At 36.9% G+C, this 17,956-nt stretch overlaps 1 protein-coding gene across 3 annotated transcripts in view; it reads left to right on the top strand.

Moving 5' to 3' along the window:
* Positions 1 to 17,956, top strand: part of LOC126086883 (cytochrome P450 3A8-like) — a 40,018-nt gene that overhangs the window by 18,255 nt on the left and 3,807 nt on the right. For 2 of the 3 annotated variants that reach the window (XM_049903682.1, XM_049903684.1), the window contains exons 7-11: positions 549 to 697; positions 10,264 to 10,391; positions 11,451 to 11,517; positions 15,883 to 16,043; positions 17,449 to 17,675. In XM_049903682.1, the coding sequence (XP_049759639.1) occupies positions 549 to 697; positions 10,264 to 10,391; positions 11,451 to 11,517; positions 15,883 to 16,043; positions 17,449 to 17,675 (732 nt within the window). The remainder of the gene's footprint in view (positions 1 to 548; positions 698 to 10,263; positions 10,392 to 11,450; positions 11,518 to 15,882; positions 16,044 to 17,448; positions 17,676 to 17,956) is intronic. The other variant, XM_049903683.1, reaches the window with a different exon arrangement.

Below are 17,956 nucleotides of genomic sequence, written 5' to 3'. Positions count from 1 at the left end.
ATGCTTTTAGGAAGAATTCATTATTCCATCCTTTTTACTGCTCCAGCACACCTGCCATATTCCACACTCAACACTCACTGCAGCGGTTTATATACCATCTGTGGGTTCGTCCCTCTATGACTGAGTTCCTGGAGGCCAGAGATGGTTCTAACAAACCTTTGTGTCTCTATCATCCATAGTACAGGGACAGCTGCATGATTGTCACCTGAAAAATGCCTCATGAGTGAGTGTGATAGACACACAGATCCTCAGCTGCTCCGGCAGATAATTTTGAAATTGTGTGGCTCTTTCCCTAGGCATGGAAACCTTTCGGCTGCTAACCAAAAGGTCGGCGGTTCGGATCCGCCAGGCACTCCTTGGAAACTCTGTGGGCCAGTTCTACTCTGCCCTGTAGGGTCGCTATGAGTTGGAATTGACTCGACGGCACTGGGTTTGGTTTTGGGTTCCCTAGGCATATGAATTAATGTGCACTTCCTGCTAAATATGTAGCAAAGGGATAGTGAAGAAATGCTGATTTTATATTTCCTTGCCTTTTCTTCTCTACTTAGCATCTTCGGGGCTTACAGCATGGATGTGATCACAAGCACGTCATTTGGAGTGAACATCGATTCCCTCAACAACCCACAAGATCCCTTTGTGCAAAACATCAGGAAGCTCATGAGATTTAATATCTTCGACCCATTGATTTTCACAATAAGTATGTGGATTACTTTTTTTTTTTTTCTTTTTAATAGCAGCTTAATTGAGATAAAATTCACATAACATACAATGCACTCAATTAAAATGTACAGTTCAGTGTTTTTAGTATTTTCAAATGTATGCAACCATCTCCATAGACATATTTAGAACACTTTCATCAAGTCAAGAAGAAATCCCATGCCCTTTAGATATCACCCTCCTATTTCCACATCCTTAAACAACCACTAATCTACTATCTGTCTCTAGATTTCCCTACTCTGGGCATTTATATAAATGGAATCATACAATATGTGATCTTTTGTGACTGGTTTCTTTCACTTAGCATAATGTTTATGAGGTTCATCCATGTCGTAGCATGTATCAATACTTCATGCCTTTTTACAGCCAAATAATTTTCCATTGTTTGGACATACCATATTTTGTTAATTGGTTTTTCAGTTGATGGACATTTTGTATGTCTTTCTGCCTTTGACTATGATAAATATTGCTGCTTAAAATATTTGCGAACAAGTTTTTCTGTGGATATATGTTTTGAATTCTTTTGGGTATATACCTACCAGTGGAATTGCTGGGTTATATAGTAATTCTATGTTTAGCTTATTAAGGAACTACCAAACAGTTTTCCATAGAGGTTGCCCTATTTTAAACTACTGTCAGAAAAGTATACAGGCTCCATTTCCCCCATATTCTCCCCAATACTTCTTATTTATTTTTATTTTTATGTTTTTGATTATAACTACTCCAGTTGGTATGAAATGATATCTCATGTGGTTTTGATATGCACTCCCCTAATGATGAATGATGCTGAACATTTTTTATGTGTTTTTTTTTTTTTCTATTTTTTTAATTGTGCTTTAAGTGAAAGTTTACAATTCAGGTCAGTTTCTCATACAAAAACTAATACACACATTGTTATGTGACCCCAGTTGCTCTCCCTATAATGTGACAGCACACTCTTCCTATCTACCTTGTATTTCCTGTGTATATTCAATCAGTTCCTGACCCCTTCTCATAGGTGTGCATATATCTATTTGTATGAGGACTATTATTTCTCTAGGATATATTCCAAGGAGTGGAATTGCTGGATCGTATGGTAGTTCTATTTTTAGCTTTCTAAGGAAGCACCAAATCAATTTCCAAAGTGGCTGTACCATTTTACATTCCCACCAGCAGTGTGGAAGTGTTCTGGCCTCTCCACAACCTCTCCAACATGTATTATTTTGTGTTTTTTGGATTAGTGCCAGCCTTGTTGGGGTGAGATGTACCTCACTGTGGTTTTGATTTGCATTTCTCTAATGGCTGATGATCGTGAGCATTTCCTCACGTATCTGTCAGCTGCCTGAATGTCTTCTTTGGTGAAGTGCCTGTTCATATCCTTTGCCCATTTTTTAATTGGGTTATTTGTTTCTTTGTTGTTCGGGTTTTGCAGTATCTTGCAGATTTTAGAGACTAAATGCTAATTGGATTTATTGTAACCAAAAATTTTTCCCCATTCTGTAGGTTGTCTTTTTACGTTTTTGGTGAAGTCTTTGGATGAGCATAAGTGTTTGATTTTTAGAAGCTCCCAGTTATCTAGTTTCTCTTCTGGTGTTTGCATTGTTAGTATTTTGTATACTATATGCCATATATTAGGGCTCCTAGAGTTGTCCCTATTTTTTCTTTCATGATCTTTATAGTTTTAGGTTTTATAGTTAGACCTTTGATCCATTTTGAGTTTCTTTTTGTGCATGGTGTGAGGTATGGGTCCTGTTTCATTTTTTTGCAGATGGATAGCCAGTTATACCAACACCATTTGTTAAAGAGACTATCTTTTCCCCATGTAACAAACTTTGGGCCTCTGTCAAACATCGGATGCTCATAGGTGAATTATTTTACGTCTGGATTCTCAATTCTGCTCCATTGGTCTATGTATCTGTTGTCGTACAAGTACCAGGCTGTTTTGACTACTGTGGTGGCATAACAAGTTCTAAAATCAGGTAGTGTGAGGCCTCCCACTTTGTTCTTCTTTTTCAGTAATGCTTTACTTACCTGGAGCCTCTTCCCTTTCCATATGAAGTTGGTGATTTGTTTCTCCATGTCATTAAAAAATGTCATTGGAATTTGGATTGGGATTGCATTGTATCTATAGATTGCTTTGGGTAGAATTGACATTTTCACAATGTTGAGTCCTCCTATCCATGAACAAGGTATGCTTTTCCACTTATGAAGGTCTATTTTGGTTTCTTGCAATAGGATCTTGTAGTTTTCTTTGTATAGGTCTTTTATGTCTCTGGTTAGATTTATTCCTAATTATTTTCTCTTCTTGGGGGCTATTGTAAATGGTATTCATTTGGTGATTTCCTCTTCAACATTCTCTTTGTTGGTGTAGAGGAATCCAACAGATTTTTGTACTTGATACTTGATACTCTGCTGAACTCTTCTATTAGTTCCAGTAGTTTTCTTGTGGATTCTTTATGGTTTTCTGTGTATAAGATCATATCATCTGCAAACAGAGGTACTTTTCCTTCTTCCTTACCAATTTGGATGCCCTTATTTCTTTTCCTATTCTCATTGTTCTGGTTAGCAAAATGTTGAATAAGAGTGGTGATAAAGGGCACCCTTGCCTGGTTCCTGTCCTCAAGGGGAATACTTTCAGACTCTCTTCATTTAGGATCATGTTGGCCACAGACTTTGTGTAAATGCCCTTTATTATGTCAAGGAATTTCCTTTCTGTTCCTATTTTGCTGAGATTTTTTTTATCATGAATCAGTGTTGGACTTTATCAAATGCCTTTTCTGCATCAATTGATAAGAGCATGTGGTTCTTGTCTCTTATTTATGTGATGGATTACATTGATTGTTTTTCTAATGTTAAACCATTCCTGCATACCTGGTATGTTGAACTCTTTATTAATATGGTGATTTTTTTAAATATGTTGATTAATTCTGTTGGCTATAATTTTGTTGAGGAAATTTGTGTCTAAGTTCATAAGGGATATTGGTCTGTCATTTTCCTCTTTTGTGGTGTCTTTACCTGGTTTTGGTACCCGGTTATGATAGAATGAGTTTGGGAGTATTCCAACATATTCTATGCTCTGAAATATCTGTAGTAGTAGTCGTGGTGTTAACTCTTCTTTGAGAGTTTGGTAGAATTCTCCAGTGAAGCTGTCAGGGCCGGGGCTTTTTTGTTTGTTTTTTGGGAGTTTTTAAATTACCTTTTTCACCTCTTCTTTTATTATAGGTTTAATTAGGTGTTCTACATCTGTTTGTAGTAGCTTAGGTAGTGTGTTTCTAGAAATTTGCCCATTTCCTCTAGGTTTTCAAATTTGTTTCAAAATTTGTACAATTTTTCATAGTATTCTGTTATGATTCTTTGAATTCCAGTTGGGTCTGTTGTGATATCTCTCATCTCGTTTGTTATTTGAGTTATTTGCTTCTTCTCTTCTTTTTCTTTGTCACTTTGGCCAATGGTTTGTCTATTTTGTTGATCTTTTCAAAGAACCAGCTTTTGGTATTTTAACTTTTTCAATTGTTTTTCTATTTTCTATTTCATTTAATTCTGATCTAATTTTTATTATTTGCTTTTCTTCTGGTGACCAAAGGCTTCTTTTGCTACTTTTTCAATTTTTCAAGTTGTAGAGATAATTCTTTGATTTTGTCCCTTTCTTCTTTTTGGATGTGTGCATTTATTGCTACAAATTGACCCCTGAGCACTGCTTTTGCTGTGTCCCAAAGGTTCTGGTAGGAAGTGTTTTCATCCTCATTTGATTCTGTGAATTTCTTTATTCTGTCCTTAATTTCTTCTATAACCCAGTAATTTTTGAGCAAGGAGTTGTTTAGTTTCCATATGTTTGATATTTTTTCTTGCTTTTTCTGTTATTGATTTCTACTTTTATGGCTTTATGGTCAGAAAAGGTGCTTTGTAATATTTCAATGTTTTGGATTCTGTCAAGGCTTGCTTTATGGCCCACCGTGTGGTCTATTCTGGATAATGTTCCATGTACATTGGAAAAGTGTTCTGTATATGTCTGTGAGGTCAAGTTGGTTGATTGCGGCATTTAGATCTTCTGTGTCTTTATTGAGCTTCTTTCTGGATGTTCTGTCCTACACTGAAAGTGATGTGTTGAAGTCTCCTGCTATTATTGTGGAGCAGTCTATCTCTCTTTTCAGTGCTGTTAGAGTTTGGTTTATGTATCTTGAAGCCCTGTCATTGGGTCCATATATATTTATTATGGTTATGTCTTCCTGCTGTATTGACTCTTTAATCATTATATAGTGTCCTTCCTTATCATTTGTAGTGGATTTAACTTTAAAGTCTATTTTGTCAGAAATTAATATTGCCACTTCTGCTCTTTTTTTTATTGCTTTTTGCTTTATATATATTTTTTCATCCATTGAGTTTTAGTTTGTGTCTTTAAGTCTAAGGTGTGTCTCTTGTATGCAGCATATAGAAGGATCATTTTTTTTAAATCCATTCTGCCACTCTCTGTCTCTTTACTGGTGTATTTAGTCCACTTACACTCAGTGTAATTATTGATAGGTATGAGTTTAGTGCTGTTATTTTGATGTCTTTTTGTTGTTGTTATTGACAGTTTCTTCTTTGGGCTTAATTTTCTGTGCTGAGTCGTTTTCCTTTATGTATTATCTTTTTCCTTGCTGTTGCTTTTGTATCTGCTGAGTCTTTATGTTTTTCTTGTTTTTTATTTTGTTGTGTAAGATTGTTAATTTCCTTTGTGGTTACCTTAATACTTACCTGTATTTTTCTAAGTTTAAACCAATCTTTTATTTCTTTATAGCACCTTGACTTCCTCTCCATATGAAAGGTCTATGACTACATTTTTTTAGTCCCTCTTTTTGGATTTAATGTTGTCATCTTTACATTATGATGTCCATGTCTTCCTGTTTTGAGAATTTTAGCTTTGATTTGTTTTTGTGACCACCCTGCCTGGGTTGATATCTGGTTGATCTGACCTGTATTCTAGTCTTGGGTTGTTATCTGATGTTATTGATTTTCTAACCAGAGGACTCCCTTTAGTATTTCTTATAATTTTGGTTTGTTTTTTTCAAATTTGCTAAACCTCTGCTTCTCTGGAAATGTCCTAATTTCACCTTTATATCTGATAGATATCAAGGAAGTTTTCTGCCAAGAAATCTTCAACAATTCTCTCAGTTTTTTTCTGTTATTCCTCTTAGCCCCCCATTCTGATACTCCAATCACTGATAAGTTATTTCTCTTGATACAGTCCCACATAATTCTTAAGGTTTCTTCATTTTTTAAAAAATTCTTTTATCTGATTTTTCCTCAAATATATGCGTGTCCAGTGGTTTATCTGCAGTCTCACTAATTCTGACTTCCGTGTCCTCAGTTCTGCTCCTATGACTTTCTCTTCAGTTGTCTATTAAATTCTATTGTTAATCTTCTGAATTTCTGTTTGCTGTCTCTCTATGGATTCTTGCAGCCTATTAAATTTGTCATTATTCTTTTCCCCAAACTTCTTAAGTTTCTCTAATGCTTTGCCTGTGTGCCCTTGACTTGCTCTACATTTTGCCTGATCTTCCTGATCTCTTGAAGAGTTCTGTATATTAATCTTTTGTATTCTACCTCTGGTAATTCCAAGAAGTTTGCTTTGTCCAGAAGATTGCTTGATTTTTTGTTTTTGGAGCTTGCCGAAGCGATTGTGGCCTGCCTGTTTATGAGATTTGATATTGACAGTTGTCTCCAACCCATCAATAAGTTATTGTATTTATTTATTTTATTTTTGCTTACTGTGTCCTAGCTTCTTGTTTTGTTTTGATGCTCTTGAATAGGCTGTGCAAGTGAACTAGGTTGATTATTTTTGCCTTTGAAACTCTAAAGTCCTGTCACCAGGAGGTTAGAGCTGCTATTAGGTATATAAGCCCAGGAGTCCCTTTACTTTTCTTGTATGGATTCAGCTCAGGTGCCCAGGTAGTCAGTCACCAAGTGTGTGGTGCGGGCTGTCACGTACAGTCTTAGATGATCAGGGGTGATTGGTGTAGGCACAGGTATCTGGCTGCAGTAGGGGGTCACACACTGAGCAAGGCAGGGGACTGGCAACAGCCCTTGAGAATGTGTGAAGAAAGCATGTCCCTGTTCCCTAGAGCATGTAGGTGGGTGGGCTTTGCAGCTGAATTATGGGTACCCAATGCTATTGGCTGAAAGGACTGGGAGGCACCGCTTATCCTTGGACCCCTGTTGCAGGTGTCTAGGTGTTGTGTGTGAAGCCACCAGTTCTCAGGCCCCTGATGTGGGTAGGTGAGGACACTGCTTGATAGGCAGGGCAGTGTCAGATATCACAAATCTGCCACTCCACCATAGAGCTGAAACAGTTGAGTTAGACTTGAGGTATATCCCCTTTTGTACTGTGCTGATGAGGGCCTATGCTGTTGAAATGGGCCCACACAAATCTATGCAGGGGTGAAAGGCATTCGAAGTTCATGGACCCCTTATTCCTGTGCCTAAGCAAAGGAGCTGTTTCTGCCTTTAGTTCCCAGCTTAGGGGAGGCAACAGATTATTTTTGTCTTGTTTGTTAGTTTGTTCCTTCTCCAAGGCTGGGAGATTGGCTCAGGTTGTGCCACCAGTCATAGATCCAGTCCAGGGAAAGCGGCTATCACTGAAGCTGGCTGGGGACCTGGTGTAGAGCGGTGAGCAGTCAGGTAAATGGGAGACAGATTTCTCCCAAATGGGTGTTTTTTGCTCCGTGTGGTAGATTAGATGCAAGTACTTATCTTTTGCTGATAGCGTGCCCCTTTTGACTGATTCTGGGAGCTTGAGGGGTCTCTCGGCTGCTTGGTCTCTCCTGATGTGGGGAACTTGTCTCAAATGCCACTGCTTGCTTCACCGTGCTTGCGCCAGTGGCTCTGGCCTGCAGGGTGCTGGTTCCCGCCAGGTCAGGTCTGGCAACTCCTTGCTGCTTCTGAACTGTCCCTCCCCCTGCCACTCAGTCTGATTCCTCAACTTTGTCTTTGATGTTCAGGGCTCCTAGATTGTTATATAAAATGGATTCACTTGTTTTTTCAGGTTTTTGTTGTAAGAAGGACCATAGGAAGTGCCTGACTAGTCTGCCATCTCGGACCTGCCTCTCCACTTTTTTTGTGTTTTGGCCATTTGTATACCTTTTGTGAAAAATCTATTCATGTCCTTTGACCACATTCTAACTGGGTTATATGCCTTTTTGTTGTTCAGTTTTGAGAAATTTTTTATGTATTCTTGATAGAAGTCCTTATCAAAGGTATGATATGCAAAATTTTTATGCCATTAGTAGGTTATCATTTCATTTCTTGGTAGTGTGCTTTGAAGCACAAAAGTAGTTTTTAATTTTGATGAAGTCCAATTTGTCTATTTTTTTCTCTTGTTGCTTGTGCTTTTATTGTCATATCTGATTCTATTGCCAAATCAGATGTAATAAAAATCCATCTATATTTTCTTCTAAGGGTTTGAGCTCTTACATTTACGTCTTTGATCTTTTTTGAATTTATTTTCATATAAGGTATGAGGTAAGGATTCAATTTCATTCTTTTGCATGTGGTTATCCTGTTGTCTCTGCACCATTTAATGAAAGAGTCTTGTTTCCCTATAGAATGTTGGCACTCTTGTCAACGATCTTAGTCACATGGCTTTATTTCTGGAGTTTCTGTTATATTCCTTTGATCTCTGTGTTTACCCATTTTCCTAAACCACATTGCCTTGAATATTTTCACTAAGTAATTAGCTATAGTACATTCGTAATACGTTTTGAAATAAGGAAGTTTGAATTTTCCATCTTTGTTTCTTTTCAAGATTGTTTCAGCTATTCTGAGTCCCTTGCAATTCCACATGAATTTTAAATCAACTTGTCAGTTCCTGCAAAAAAAAACAACTAGGATTCTGATAGGTTATGCTTTGATTCTGTAAATCAACTTGGGAAGCATTGTGATCTTAACGATATTAATTCTCTTGATCCATGCACGTGGAATATTTTCCCTTTATTTTTTTGATACAATTTCTTTTAACAATGTTTATAGCTTTTTAAAGGCATGAGTTTCTCCTTTTTTTAAAACAAGTATTACTATGCATCCTATTGTCTTTGATGGTATTGAAAATGAAAATGCTTTTTTAATTTCATTTTCGTATTGTTCATTGCAGTGTATGAAAACACAGCGGATATTTTAGATTGATCTCGTATCTTGCAATGTTGCTGAATATATATTAGTTGTATTACTTTTTTAGTGGATTCCTTAGAATTTTGTATATATAAGATCATGTCAACTGAGAACAGAGATATTTTCCTGTCTATCTTTACAATCTGGCTATATTTTATTTCTTTTTCTTGTCTAGTTGCTCTGGCTAGAAACTATAGTGCAATGTTGAAGTGGTGGGAGTTGACATTTTTCTTTCCTTGTGATGTGTATTTCTGGTTTTGATATTAGGATAATTCTGACCTCATAGAATAAGTTAGGAAGTGTTCCCTTTCCTACTTTTTGAAAGTGTTTGTGAAAAATTGTTATTAATTCTTATTTAAATATTTAGAAGAACTCATCACAGACTCTATCTGGTCATAAGCTTCCTTTAGTGGGTATTTCTTTATTTTATTACCAATTCAATTTTTATTTGTTGTAAATCAATTCTAATTTCGTATTTGTTATTTGTTCAGTTTCTGTTATTCTATGAATTTGTCATTTGAGCTATGTTATCTGATTTATTGGCCTTCCAATAGTGTGTCGTATTGCTTCATACTTCTTTTATTTTTTGTAATGTTGGTGGTAGTCCCTCTTCTTTCATATCTGAGTCTTCTCTCTTTTTTTCTGAGTCAGTTTGCCAAAGGTTTCCCAAATTTGATGATCTTTTTAAAGAATCAGGGCTTCGTTCTGTTGATTTTCTGTATTGTTTTCTATTCTCTATTTCATTAATTTTTTGTCTAATCTTTATTATGTGCTTTCTTCTACTTTTAAACTTTGTGCTTTGCTCTTCTACCAGTGTCTTATAGAGTAACATTAGGTTATAGATTTGAGATCTTTGTTTTTTTTTTTTTAACATAGACATTTATAGCTATAATTTTCTGAATAAGCACTGTTTTAGGTGCATCCAAATAATTTCGGTCTGTTGCATATCAGCTTTCAATTCATCTCAGAGTAAAATCCAATTTTCTTCTTGATTTCTTCCATGACTGATTATTTAGGAAAGTGTTGCTTAATTTCCATGTTCATGTGTTTCCTAATTTTATCTCTTTTGTTGATGCCTAATTTTATTCCATACTTTGTATTTTTTTTAACTATTATTTCTAGAAAAGCATGATTAATTAAAGAAGCACACTGTGGTTTGATTTACCCGAAAAGACTGCAGTCTAATTCATAAAAGACAAAGGGGTCAGGATAGTTAATCATGTTCCTTTGGTCAGTCCAACAATGAGGAAGCTGCCACTGTTTTCAACCACTAGCCTGGAAACACACTTAAGGGTCATAGAGAGAATGGCTCCTGGTTGAAGACCCTGGTCCCTTTCATTCTTCTGATTGGTTGAGCAAGTTATAATTGTTCCGTAAAATGGGCAATTTCACTACAATTTCTTTATTCTTTTATTTTCCCTACAGCAGTCTTTCCATTCCTTACTCCAATTCTTGAAGCACTAAGTATCTCTGTGTTTCCAAGAGCTGTTACTGATTTTTTTACAAAATCTGTAAAAACAATAAAAGAAAGCCGCCTTAAAGACAATAAAAAGGTAAGATATGGTGGTGGTTACATGAGTGTGTTCATGTTCACTTTTTGCAGATTCATTGAACTGTATATGTATGATTTGTGTACTTTGCTGCATTTAAAAAAGGTGTATAGAGAACTGTAGCAAGAGAGTTTTACATTTTGGAGGAGTGAAGAATGTGGAGACTGGGGAAGGAGATAAAGAATGGGTCGTAGATACAGTGTTTAAAATTTCATAATGGGCATAATAATTAAAATGTTACTGCATAAATATTGCTGAGGTAAAACTTTTACCATTTCTCTTCAATATATCATGAAGTTATAAAAATTAATGTTAATATATTGATTTACTGTTATTATAATTTCTGCATAGCTTAATTAGTAAACAATCACTTCAGTTCCAAGACTCACGTTTTACTCCTTCTCCAACGGAAGGCACCTCACGTTACGTAGTGGAATATCAGCCATCTCATAATTTGAAGAGGGCAAGGGTCTTCTTTGGGTGTTAAGGCTGCAAGATGGCTGACTTAACTTTGCCTCCATGAGGCCCAGAGATCAGCACAATAATGCCTGCAGGTAAGGGAAGTAGGTTTGGGTACCCCAGGGTATCATTGTAGATTGTACAGATTTTTGAAAGGGTGTGGTATTAGAAGATGCTCACAGAAAGCAGCCAATGAGGTCTGGAAATGTAAGGATTTAATCTGTGTGGATATTGGTTAAGAAGAAGAAATGCAAGCCTAAGTGAGGGTATAGATACTAGACTGAAAAACAAGAAGAATGAAGTCAGGGTTTTTTTCTTGAGCAAGAAGATACGCCAAGAGAAGGAGCAGACAAGTCTTTGACCTGGAAACTGTTCAAAAGCCAAGGAAGCCAAGAATCAGGGAGGACAAGGTCCCAAAAGCAGTGACATATGGTACTCTCAGTGAAACATCTTGCCTTTTTTTAAAATTTGCAGATGGATGTTTACGTTCACTGGTGACTCAGGCAACTCCAGTCTCAGTTCATGAATTTAAAAGGGCCATATTCTCAGGAAAAAGGTCAAGCACTGCTCTTTGTGTCACTGGAATTTTTTTTTTGCTTCCAGCACCGAGTGGACTTTCTTCAGCTGATGATCGATTCCCAGAATTCCAAGGAAACTGTGTCCCATAAAGGTAACCAAGACAGTGGGTGGAAGGGCTACTGATGGGATGGCTCAGAGGAAAAGAGTTGCTTTGAAAATGTGCAAGAAATTTTCCAGGCACATGAGAATTTCTGCCCAATTTAAGAAAAAGATATATTCAGAAATTATGAATGATTGCCAGAGGTATTATCTAGAAGTAGGCAGAGAGAACTTTGTTCAAAAATTGAAGAGCAATCACAAAAAAAGCATTTTGTGTGCAGAAGTCACTCAGTCTTCTGTGGATCACCCACATCAGAACCCCTAGGAGCTTGTTTCAAATGTGAACTTCCAGGCTGCACCCAGAACTCTAGTCAGAACTGCTGCCTGGAAATTCACATCAGAAAACACATTGTCCCAATATTGGTGATGTTAACTTGGTACTCTTGTTAAGGTTGCGTTCAATAGCTTAATCTATTGTAAAGATTTATTTGTCATTAATATCTTTCCAGGGGAGCCTTTGAGACTATGTAATTATCTTGTTTCTCTTCAAACTTTCAGATACTAGTTTTATTATCCATTGATATTGAGTGAAGCAATTTTTGTATTATGGTTGCAAAATGGTGGTTGTCAATTTTTACCATTCCTTTCACATTTTATAGTTGGTATTCCACTGTACTGGAGAACTTTGTTTTCTCTCTCATTTTATTTATTTACATCTGTATGGGCTCATAAAGTATTACTTTACTTTCACACAATCATGATTTATTTTGATGCTCGAACTGTCTCAGGTTTGTTCAGTGGAAGTTCTTTCAAAGTGACTGCTGTGTGTCCTTTTCATACGGTAATCGTTTTCTTAGTACTTCCTTGCTTTCTGGCATAAGATATTTCAAGTTTCTGTTCTATTTCAGCTGAACAACCCAGAAATCAGTTATTTCTCCAAGTATCCCTAATTTCGTTTAGTAAGAAATGGTGTTTAGAATCCACAACTGGAGGTTAATTGTGCTCATTGCTACTGGGGTTTTTTGCTCTTAGATCCTCTCATGGACAAAATCAAGAAAATAAAATATATTGAAACGGAATTGAGAAACATAAATATATATCAATTTCCAGTGATATAAACTGGCTGTCTCTTAAAAAACAAATTGAACATTCAGAAAAAACCCTAATTTATAGTCTACTTCAAGGACATAAAGAGCTTCATCAAGTTCAATTTTACCACTGGTTTGAAAATCAGTTTACAAAATTCCTGAATATTTAACAAATGGGTCTAGAGAATAGGGGTGAACTAACTCAGGCATATCACTTTAAATAAACTTATGTCTATATCTACATATCTGTCCATCTCACTCTGTATATCTATGTATCATTTATCTATCACCATTGTCTTAGGCTGGGTTCTCCAGAGAAGCAAAATCATTGAAGCATGTACATATATATATGTATATATGTATATATGTATATATGTATATATGTATATATGTATATATGTATATATGTATATATGTATATATGTATATATGTATATATGTATATATGTATATATGTATATATGTATATATGTATATATGTATATATGTATATATGTATATATGTATATATGTATATATGTATATATGTATATATGTATATATGTATATATGTATATATGTATATATGTATATATGTATATATGTATATAGGTGAGGTGTTGCCTGGAGGCTTCTCCTGACTTACCTAGTTTCATGGAATAATGAATCCAAAATTGGAAGATCAGATGGCAGGCTTTTGGCTCAAGTCCCAAGAACCAAAAGTCAGACAATGATGAGCCAAAACAGTATCCAGAGTAAGAAAGCAAGTTTTGCCAGAATGTCTATATGTATATTGGGTGCAGACCACACCCCCCGTGAAATTCCCCTCACAAATGATTGGTAGATCATTTCAGATCACATCACGGAGGTGATTACATTATGTCACAAAATGGAGGATAATTACATAATACTAAAAATCACAGCCTTGCCAAGAAGACACGTAACATTAGCATTAACCATCTATATCTAGCTATCATCTATACCTGTCATCTATCTATGTATTATCTATCTCTTTATCTCTCTGTATTGCTATGCCTCTATTTCCATCTCTCTATCTACATGGTCCAAAAGAACTTTCAATGACAAAGGAAATATTCTCCATCTGCCCTGCTGAATATAGTAGATGCTAGAAAAGTGTTTCTATTGAGTACTTACTTGAACTGTGGCTGTTGCCACTGAAAAACTGAATTTTTAACTTTAATTTTAATTAATTACAGTTTAAGTTCAAATAGTTACATGGGGCTAGTGGTTACTGTGTTGTAAAGCATAACTCTAAACCTTGAGTTTGTACTCCAATTCCAGTTCAATACTGTGGGGTACATTCTAACTGGGGGAAAGAATTTGAGAGTTGTATTTATCTACAATAGCATCACAGAAGCTATCACTTGGAAGTCAGAACTCAGTAGACCTTACTTACACTCATTTTGTATTGTTTTTAGGTATGAATTACATAGTGAGGATAGGCACCATGTTCGTTTCAGTGCTCCAGGTATCTAAAAGTCTTAATCTAGCCCCTACCAACAGACTATAGATTGACCATGCTTAGCTTCTCTCAGGAGAAACATCAAGAAGGAGGCCAACTTATTTCACAAGGGCTCTTTGGTTGGAATAAATGGAGCAAATAAAGGGGGCATGTCTTGAGAATGATGCTATTTAGGCCATGATTGAACAAGCATTGTTAAGTCTACTTGTTAGGCCCTACATTTCCATAGTTCATGGTGGCCAATACCCATCTATTGACACATTCATCCTTGTGCTATTTTAATGCCATTGATTATATTAGGGCTGTGTTAAGTAAGGGACAAAGTGGGTAAATCCCACCTTTGTGGCTAACAATGTGGTAAGGATCAGCATGAATTCAATCCTGAACATGGGGTTGGAGTCAGTCCTCACTGTCCCAGTTCTGCATCCTTGTCACCAGCCACTCATGTGACACAGTCTCTCCAACCCTACAGCTCAGATGTGGGTCAGAACTCACATGTTAGAAGGACACCTTCTTTTAGACCAGCTTCCCATGCAGCATTACTCTGACCTTAGCCAATCAGAGGTGGTTAGAGCTCACAAATTAGAAAAAGACACCAGGCCCTGCTGGGTCTCACTGCCACAGTGAGATTGATAATTTGTTGAAATGACTCAGGGAATCTCACAGAGAGTAAGCCATAGTTATGAATAAAGTTATATTACTACTAAGAAGCATACAAGCAAACAGGTGCATAAGGTAAAGCCTGGGAAAGGTCTCAGTGTGAAGCTTCCATTTCACTAAGAGGTCACCAACCAGGAAGCTTATCTGAGCCTCCATTTTCAAGGCTCTTATTGGCCTCCCTATACGTCTCTGATAGATTACCTCATGCTTCCTGAGGCTAGTCAACATCAGGTTCCGGGATGTTTCCTGTTGCTTTGGTCATCCCGCATTCATTAGCCTCAGATGTGGCCCAGGTCTCAGGAACCAAGACTACAGGTCAAATTGCTTTTTGCCATGTGACTCATCTGAAAAGGTCGATCCCTACTCTTCTACCGTCTTGTCTATCTCTGTAGTTCCTGCACATATCTGTGATCATCCATTTTGAAGACTTGTACCTCAGGTTTTCTATTACCTCATAATTCTCAGTGGTATAGTCCATGCTTCTTTAGCGAGACTGTGCACACAGATTATCTGGGGATTATGTTAAAATTCAGATTTGGATTCAGTCCTTTTTAGGTAGGATGTAAGATTCTGCATTACTAAAAATCTCCCTCAGGATGCTGATGCTGCAGGTCTATGGACCACATTTTGAGTAGCAGGAGTTTATCTGTAGCCCAGTATTGTTCCCTTAAGTTTCTCTAAGTGTGTTTAGGTGAAAACCCCTTTAATTCTCCCTACGGTGAAGGTATAGTATAGCAAACTCTACAAAAAATTTTAAGATACACTTTATCTAGAATAATTAAAAATTTTCTTAGAGGAGAACGTTCCTTAATATTTTACTTGTAACTAAAGAACTTTTAGGATTCTCCAAGGGTCATACTGATAATGCTTTGTATTTAAGATGGAAGTGCTATTTCTTGCCATTACCTAGCTGTGTTGGAGGTGAAGGTGGCATAACCAAGAGCAGAAGTTCAAGAATAGTAGAAATCCTTGGAAAACCAGGTTAAAACATTTTTTTTTCTTTTTCCAGCACTGTATGGTTTTTTTTTTTTTTTTTTTTTTTGTATGGTAGATATCAGAATGCAAACTACTCCCTGAGGACAGAGAATTTCTTTTCCATTTGTTCCCATGGGGATTTGGTAATTTTATTTGGGTTTTCTCATCATCTAAACAGTGACCCTTTTCACAATGACAAGATTTATCTAAAGTGTATTACCTTTCCTTTCAGCTTTGACTGATATGGAGCTCGTAGCCCAATCAATTATCTTTATTTTTGCTGGTTATGAGACCACTAGCACTACTCTTTCCTTCCTTATGTATTTATTGGCCACCCACCCTGATATTCAGCAGAAACTGCAGAAGGAGATTGATGCGGCTTTCCCCAATAAGGTGAGTGGATGATGCATGAAGAGGGAGGGTGAAGATGGAGCCTTAGCAAGAATGCCTTCCCACCTCTTTTAAGGAGAGATTTTTCAAAAAGCATAAGTGTGGATTATTTCACCATCACCTTGCAGCACTATCTACAACTTGAAGACATCATGGTAACAGAGGCTGGGAATAAAGAGATAGAGTGCTGCACACTGGTTCTCAAAATTCTTAGGCCCAAAATTGACATATCGCATATCAGCTCACAAGCAATTGGCAAAGCTAATAACTACAAATGGGCTGGGAAATGTGGGAGACTCAGTGGCTATTTAGTGAGCAGTGAATGTCTACCACACATACCTTTGAGATAGTGACTATAATTATCTCTATGTACCATATCAGAAAACTGAGTTTCAGAGGGATAGAATAACTTGCCCAGGGTCATACAGTGAGTTGTGAAGAACCCAAGATATGTGCCTGTGAGTCTGGCTCCTGAGGCAAAGTCTTAGCCTCTATAATATTTCCTCTGATATAGCCTACACTGTTTTCAGATCTCTGCAAAGTTGGAATTCTTTATGGTGTGAAGAGAACTTGCCTGTGGGGCTGGAGTGGATTTGGCAGTGAATGACCACAAAGTGATCTCATATCTCACAGTTAAACCCTGAAGTCACAACTAGGAGAGTGTCCCAGCAATAGAGGATGGTCCCTGGGTGGGGTTTTGATTTTCTGTATAACTTCCCCCAGAGCTGAAATTCTGTGCCCTGGTACCATCCAATCACAGTCTTCTTTTTTCATATTTGGTATAGTAAGGACTAGTTTCTCCCCAAATTTTTTATGGAGTTTCTATACAATATTGAGTTTTTCTCCATATTCTCTCTGTGACTCTCTCTGTGTGTCAATCTATCTATTTATCTGTCTGTCTATCTGTCTACCTACCTACCTATCTATCCATCTATCATCTATGTATGCTGGTATGTATCAGTACTGTTACAAGCAGTATTTCTGAAATACAAAGCCTTGTATGAAATTGAGGATTTGGTAGTTAAAATTTTCTCTTACCTTGGTATACATATGTGGTGTTTCTTTTAAAAGGGTACTAAAACTTGCATATATATTACTTGAAAGTAATGGTCATAGTCTCTTAGTCATATTTGTTGATGAGAAAAGACAAATAAAGTCGAACATGCTAATGCTAGGGATTTCAGGCCCCATTTAGAGGATTTTCCTGAGGGTCTCCCATATTCATAACTGCTCCACATATCTCAATGGGTCATTGAGTAGATCAAGGGAACATGGTAGATGTAAAGGTGATTTATAAATGCTAAGGTCCTTTACCAATGTGAGATATTCTTTGGAGGTTCTAATATTTTAATAGTACCGCCTGGATTGAGTTGAATCTCAACTTTTTGAACTGTTTCTTTCTTCCCAGGCATCTCCCACGTATGATGTCATGTTGCAGATGGAATATCTTGACATGGTGGTGAATGAAACACTCAGATTATTCCCAATTGTTGGCAGAATTGAGAGGGTCTGCAAGAAAGATGTTGAAATCAGTGGAGTGACCATTCCCAAAGGGGCAGTGGCAATGGTGCCAGCCTTTGCTCTTCACCGAGACCCAGAACACTGGCCAGAGCCTGAGAAGTTCATTCCTGAGAGGTACAAGACTCCTGGGAAACGGAACTCCCTCTGATCCAGGCTTATCCAAGCGCATTCTGACGTCTCTTAGTGTAGGCGACAAACCTGTGACTGTACAATCATTTGCTTATGTATCTTTCTGTTTTTAGCAGCTTTGTTCATATTACAAAAATATTTTCTTTGTGAAAATTTTACTAACTGTAGACTAGAAAAAATAAAACCGTACACATTCATCATCCCAATACATTATGATAATCCTCATTAATAACGTGAGGTATGTGCTATGGAGGTTTGTCCTTGAA

The sequence above is a fragment of the Elephas maximus genome, chromosome 12 (assembly GCF_024166365.1).
Source record: "Elephas maximus indicus isolate mEleMax1 chromosome 12, mEleMax1 primary haplotype, whole genome shotgun sequence".
NCBI lineage: Eukaryota > Metazoa > Chordata > Mammalia > Proboscidea > Elephantidae > Elephas > Elephas maximus.
Note: the sequence above shows the minus strand (reverse complement) of the source record. Positions and strands in the feature narration are given on the sequence as shown.